At 39.9% G+C, this 6,642-nt stretch overlaps 1 protein-coding gene across 1 annotated transcript; it reads right to left on the bottom strand.

Moving 5' to 3' along the window:
• Window positions 1-4,736: 4,736 nt before the first annotated feature.
• Window positions 4,737-6,221, bottom strand: LOC137972263 (putative diacyglycerol O-acyltransferase Rv1760). The gene has a single exon (XM_068819068.1). It carries the CDS (start codon window positions 6,219-6,221, stop codon window positions 4,737-4,739), a length of 1,485 nt encoding a protein of 494 aa, XP_068675169.1.
• Between the last annotated feature and the right edge of the window lie 421 nt (window positions 6,222-6,642).

Here is a 6,642-nt window from a genome sequence, read left to right as displayed (position 1 = left end):
TAGTTTGGCTTAATTCGCTGCTGTTCAATGTAGCTAAAATGTTTTCTGATTAAGAAAAAAATGAGTACCGATCATTAAATATTTTGGTTCGGTGCGAATGTGGTTCTTTTTTTCACCAGGCCTGTGACCCAGACATTTTCCCTAACATTAACTGTTTTCTGCGAATTGTTTGCACTACGCCAGTCACTTCAGCCAACAATGAACCACGGCAAACGGTACTTTGAATCTTGTCAAAGGATATCTGCGCGCCACTATGACAACGGAAATATTGTCGGGCTTGACTCTGATGAACACACTACGAAAAGACCGTCCACTACGATGCTGTGGTTCAGCGTTTTGCGGAAAGATACCCCGAAGAATGCTTTTTATGGATCCCGTCTTTGATGAAACACAAAATTTAAAAACGTTCACTGCAGTTGTTTCACTCTATATTAATCAATCCGCGTGAAAGCACAACAATCGTTAATAAGGTATAATTGAACAATGACAAAACGAAACTATCACTAATTGATTGTGAGACTCAACGAACGTTGAGGACAACCATCTGGTAAATATTTCTTCTCTATGAAATTGTAACACGCTGACTTTGCCTCAGAATGCCAGAAATCGCGTTTCCGAAGACTACAAATTTCAACATTTCCCGGGGGTCTCCAACAGGGGCGCCGCCACCTTTAACCGGACCTCATTTTGTAAAAACCTGCATCCGCCCCAGGAAACGTGTTTTTATCAGAGCACAAAACAATTCAGAACTGCAAGTTGGAACAACTAAGACCGTCATCACTTAAGAATTACGTAGCTAAATGACCCAGATGTGTTTTGAGTCTGCTTATTTATAGGGGACGGGAGCAGGACTGAAATGGGCGGGAGACGGGAGATAAAGGTACGGGAAGTGGGAGAGCAAGGTACGGGAAGCGGGAGGTTTTGATCCCCCTGTCCCCCTCACAATTAAATGGAACATTGAGACTATCCCTCCCCCCAAAATCAGTGATGGGAGGTGACGTTTTCGTTGACGTCGCCGTCGTAGATCTTAAGGTCCCTATTAGGGACCTTAAGATCTACGACGGCGACAAGGACTTAATAGGGAGCTTACGAAACGACGACGCCGATGGCATCGACGACGCTACAAAACAATAGGTTTAGTGAGCAAAAACAATGGCTCTGCACGCTCTGCACGTGCGTTTTACATTTTGGTACATTTCTTTGCCGTCATCTCCTAAATGACGACGTAAAATGATCAAGGTTCTGTAGGGGACGTTAGCACATGACGATGAATTTTCAGTTCTCTCTCTACGCTTCTAACTCACTCATACCAGTTTAATTCCTCGACAGGTACTACACATTTTTAACGCGAAACGACATGAAATAGTTTCGTAGTGATATGAATAACGCGAACTCATATTTTTAAATGAAGTCCTCGTAGCCGTCGTCGTCCTCGTTTCGTAAGCTCCCTAATAGGGAGCTTAAGTAACAACAACGGCGACGGCAACGAGAACGTTATCTCAAAATATAAATTTGCTTTGTTTTAATCGCTTCGTGACTATTTCAACGTTTTTAATATGACAAGGGTGTGGTATTTCCTCAAAGGTGACATATGAAGTCGGAACGCCACTCCATTTTAGGAGAGAAAATGAAAATTTATCCTCAAGTGCTGAGGGTCTTCATAAAACCAAAAACTTGGCTATTTCACGTTGTTGTTTTGCTGACGACGGCAACGAAATGGACAAAAGTGAAAAACGCACGTGCAGGGCGTACAAAGCTATTGTTTTTACCCACTAAATATGCAAATTCCTGACGTTCTCGTTGCCGTCGCCGTTGTCGTTGCTTAAGCTCCCTAGTATATCTACGACGGCGGCAAGGACGACGACGGCTACGAGAACGCCACACAGCAATAGGTTTAATCAAGAAAAACAATAGTTTTGCACGCCCTGCACGTGCGTTTTACATTTTCATACATTTCTTTGCCGTTCTCGTCTTGACAACGTCGTGAAATGATCAAATTTTAGGTCATGTGAAGAATGAGGTAACCTAACAAGTAATTATTTGCGTAGGGCATTTGGTCGCGCGAAAACTGGGTTGCATTGTAACAAGCATTCCTTTCGCGCCGAGAAAGATGGCGGCTATGAAATGTCCATCTTCCGGACTGTTTTGAGGTTTGTATATTGTACTTTTAACAAAAAAATAAATAACAGCAGAGAGATATAAAATTGATTTTCTTTTTTTACCGTATTTGCGGTGACTGCTTCATATTACTAGTAATTTTCTTCGTTGCAAATCAAAGCGTTCCGTAAAATGTCAGAACAAAAATTCTGATTCATTACTTGCACAAATCCCATGATACACCTCTTTTACCCCCCAAAAAATCTGCACAGGTATTGTTTCCGACTTCTCTTGGGACATTTTCATGTCATGAACAGCAATAGAAAGAATAATAATAGTAAATAATTCTACAATAATGATAATAGCAACAATAATCTCGGTCAGTGTAAAACGCAGACTGCTGACTGCAGACCAGGGGTGAAATGGTGACTGAGGTCATAATGTAACTGTTGAGAAAACCCAAACCCCTTAGAAATGCTAACCTTAGGCCTAATTAGGCCTAAAACAATATATTTAGGCTTAACTGTTAGCATTTGTAATGGGTTTGGGCTTTTTCAACAGTTAAATTATAACCTCAGTCTGTATTTTACCCCTGGTCTGCAGTCTGCGTTTTACACTGACCCCAATAATCTTTCAAAATTCTTTAGCACAAGCTCTCTGTAGGTTAAATACAAGTCAACTTAGAGCAGATGAAAACAAATCAATGTTTGGGAGTGTTTGTTAAAATGGATACAGTCTGGCAATTATACAGTAAGCAACACAAGTTGAGAATCCTGGATCAGTCACACTTTGCTTTATTTCAATTACGATAAACATTTCTTGAAACAATCTGGTAGGAGCTAGACAGCCACTGATAAGACCACTGTAGAGTTGTGTGTTAAGTATCCTCTGGCCTGTTTCTTGGAAGTCCCGAACCTTTTTGGGCCATTTTCGGGTGTCACAATTCTTTCTGTACCTTAAGAATGGAAAGATTTTAAGTCAACAAGCTTCACTACCATTTTGCTTTTTGTTAACTTGAAAACAAGTCATGTTAAAAGACCAGCTTATGAAAATAAGCTGAAGGCAGTTTCGTAAATGGCTTTCTGGGCTCAAAAGTTGTCAGGACTTGCAAGAAATGGTGCCCTGGGCCCGGTTGTTCAAAAGCCGCTAATCTCAGATCAAAAGATAATCAAGAAGTTTATTTCTCTCCTCCCAAATGCTGATATTTGGCAACACTTTACATGAGAAGAAGTCAATCTTGAAAAACAAAAATAACCAAAAGAAACTTTCACCAAAAAATTGAAAGCATGAAATAAGAGTTCATGCTTATCTGGGATTAAGTTAATTGGCTTTCGAACAACCGGGCCCTAGTCTGCAAACAAGAAGATGAAAGCATTTGTACTTCTGTGCTTTTCTTATGTTCATCATGGTTAATTAGCATCACATAAACACTATTTATGTGATAAAAAAGGTGACAATGTTACCTAATCACCAATCTATAGCACAAATTACTTAGCAAACAACCTGATGACCTATCCCTCTCACTGAAAATAATCAAGCGCAGATGAAACCTACTTAACTCTACTGAATCCCTTGGCAAATAAAAGCAATAATTATTGATTACCACCTAATGGCCATTATTATATTTATTGCACAGGTCACTTGTCAAAACAATAATTTGACTTCAAAAATAATGACGTATCCTTCACACTAAAAAAATCATGACCAATGAAATTAACTTAACAATAATCAAACAGTTGGTGTGCCTCAGCTTAAAAGTCAAGCAAATAATACCAGTTGATAGCAGCCAAAATCAAACATAATTTAGTTCACAGTACAGAACACTGAGAATCAAGAGGCCTTGTTCATTTTAAATTCGGCAAAAGCCAAAACATGCAAAGCTAAATTGCTGCTAGACAAGACGAAATAATGTGAATATGAAAGAAGAATAACAGTAATAAAATGATGATGACAATCATAATTGTCATCCTTAGCTACCGGTAATAGTTAGGGATATAACAAATAAACCTACAAGCTTATTACAATTGTAAATGGCATTTGTCAGAATTCATGTGCATTAATAAAAACACAAGAAGTTCAGCCACAAAAATCCATACTGAAAGTCAACTTCCAAAAAAAAAAGTAAGGACGGAACTGATAAAAATTGACTCTCAAGAATGATTGATATAAATTTTCTCCTCACAGGCTCAATACATTGTTAAGCAGACTGGTGAGGCGAATACAGTAATTTACCACAAAGGGTTCTTTTGTCTAGATATTTCATCAAATTCCCATAGCTGACATGAAAAGTAATGTATGGCAGTCAGTAAGGAGAATTGACATTCAGATATTGGGAATAGAAGGGTTAAGGGAACTACAAATGTCAAAATGAAAGTACTTTAATCCTACCTTACAATGATTTGAAAGCTTTTCTAAAGTTCATAGGTAGTCTACAATTTATTGAAAACACGTTTGAACTTATATATATCTGAATTTGACACCACAGAGACATCACGGCTTGACAAAAGCAGGGTGGTAAATAGGAGTCTTCTGAAACCAATTGTTACACATTAATGATGTTCAGTCTACATTCTAACCTGGAAGCACAAGGCGTAGACTCTGATTTTTTTTTATAAAAGAATCATGTGCTACTCGTCCTTCTAATCAGTTCCATTTTTCTGGTGAACACGTTTCGCCATTTCATTCACAGCATTTCCGAACTCTTCAACAACTATCTCCGGATCTGGCAGCACAGCAATATCGCTTTGAACTCCAACAACAATTTTGCCTGCGTAACTAAAAATGGCAAGGGACACTCCGACGTTATCCTTGTTTGGAGGAAAAAACATCAAATATTTCATACGGCTGCCTTTAACGGTCAACATGTGTTGTGGACCAGGCAGATTTGAAAACACACAACTAGATTTTTTGGTAATAAATGTGTTAAGACGATTGGTCAAGAACCGTGGACACACTGCTTGTGAAAAGGAAAGGAAACCCGAGAAGACAAGCGGTGCACCAGACCCCTTGAATTCCTTCATGCGAGCTTGTGTTTCATACAATTGTTCAAAAATGCCACCAGTGGCTACAGCCATTTTGGGAAAGATGAATGTGAAGTAGTTATCGAAGTGAAGTTCTTTTGTTGCTGGACGGACATCCACTGGAACAGAAACAGTCAAATCGGCTGGACTCTCGACACCTTTCCTCTGGAAGTATTTCCTCAGTGCCATTGTCATGCACGCCATCAACACATCATTAACGGTTGTGCCTGTAGCCGATTTGATGTTTTTGATCAGCTGAAGGTCAAAAGCTTCATCCCATACAAATTTTTTCACTCCACTGAGATCTGGCCCATGTATTAAGGATCGGTCAGCACATGAGAAGAGCATCTGTAGAAGGTACCTTGGTGCTATAAACAGTGCTTTGGCCATAAAAAATGACCTGTTGAGGGCAGAAAAATTTTGGATCTCTCTTTGGGGGATAACTTCATCAGGAAATTGGTAAATGAGAAATTTCATATTAGAAATTCCATCAGAGAGAGCGTGCGACATTCTGAACATAAGAAACATATCATTGCTACCAAAGTTTGTTGGGATGCAAACAAAACACCAAGGAGATCTTGTTTCTGGCAAAGGCTCCGTGCTCAGCTTGGAAACAATCGCCTCCAACTCTTCTTTTGATCGGGGCACCTCTCCCTCCCACTTGAGCACGTGATTTTCAATCTTGAAGGATCGGTCCTCTCGGAAAAAGTACTGAAACCAACCAGGGCGAACATAGCAACGAGTTCTGTAATAGATCAATTCTCCGTTGACTTTCTTTCCGTTAACCAGTCGTTCCCAAATAGCTTGGCGGAAAAGATCTATTCGTTCATCAACGCTGCCCTCGTGTTCGAAGCAAAACACCGAATTGAGATAGAATAGGTTTCGTCTGCCGTACGGTAACCAAGCGGAGTCCATGCCGCTCAAGTGTTGTTCACCGAACACCATTTTTACAATGACACGCTCAGCGAGCTTTAAAATGTAAAACAACGAAAATACCATCATCAAAGCAGCCGTTGGAAGAAGAGTAACTAAAACGACCTGATAGGACAGCAGACATTGTGCAATGAACCAAGCACTTGACAGCGAAATCTGGACAGACACCATCTTGTAAGAACTTCGTCGATAGCTTTGTGTCGTTCGTTCCCTTCGCATTAACTAAGAATCTTGTTAAAGTCTCGGAGACTTGAACGCGATTGGTCGATTTGTTAAGTCTACCGTGGACTTCCACTGCACTTTGAACCCGAACGTGATCTGTAGCAAAGGTGTCCTGGGAATTGCAGGCTTTTAACGGGCGAGGAAACAAAAGTGCCAGACCCGTTGAGTGATATGATGCGTAACTGCGTCACTTCAGCTTCTCTTTTTTAAGACGTCCGAGATCTTTTCGTGTTATTTTCGTGTTATTATGATACGTTTTGGTTTTGTTTAACACTTTGATAAATATCTAAAATATTTGCCATGTTGCAATACAGGAAAGCGTCGTTCTGGGTGTCCGTACATCCACTTTAATAAATTTTGTGTGGCCGAT

The sequence above is a fragment of the Montipora foliosa genome, chromosome 1 (assembly GCF_036669935.1).
Source record: "Montipora foliosa isolate CH-2021 chromosome 1, ASM3666993v2, whole genome shotgun sequence".
NCBI classification, from domain to species: Eukaryota; Metazoa; Cnidaria; class Anthozoa; order Scleractinia; family Acroporidae; genus Montipora; species Montipora foliosa.
This window is presented reverse-complemented; position numbering and strand designations above follow the sequence as displayed.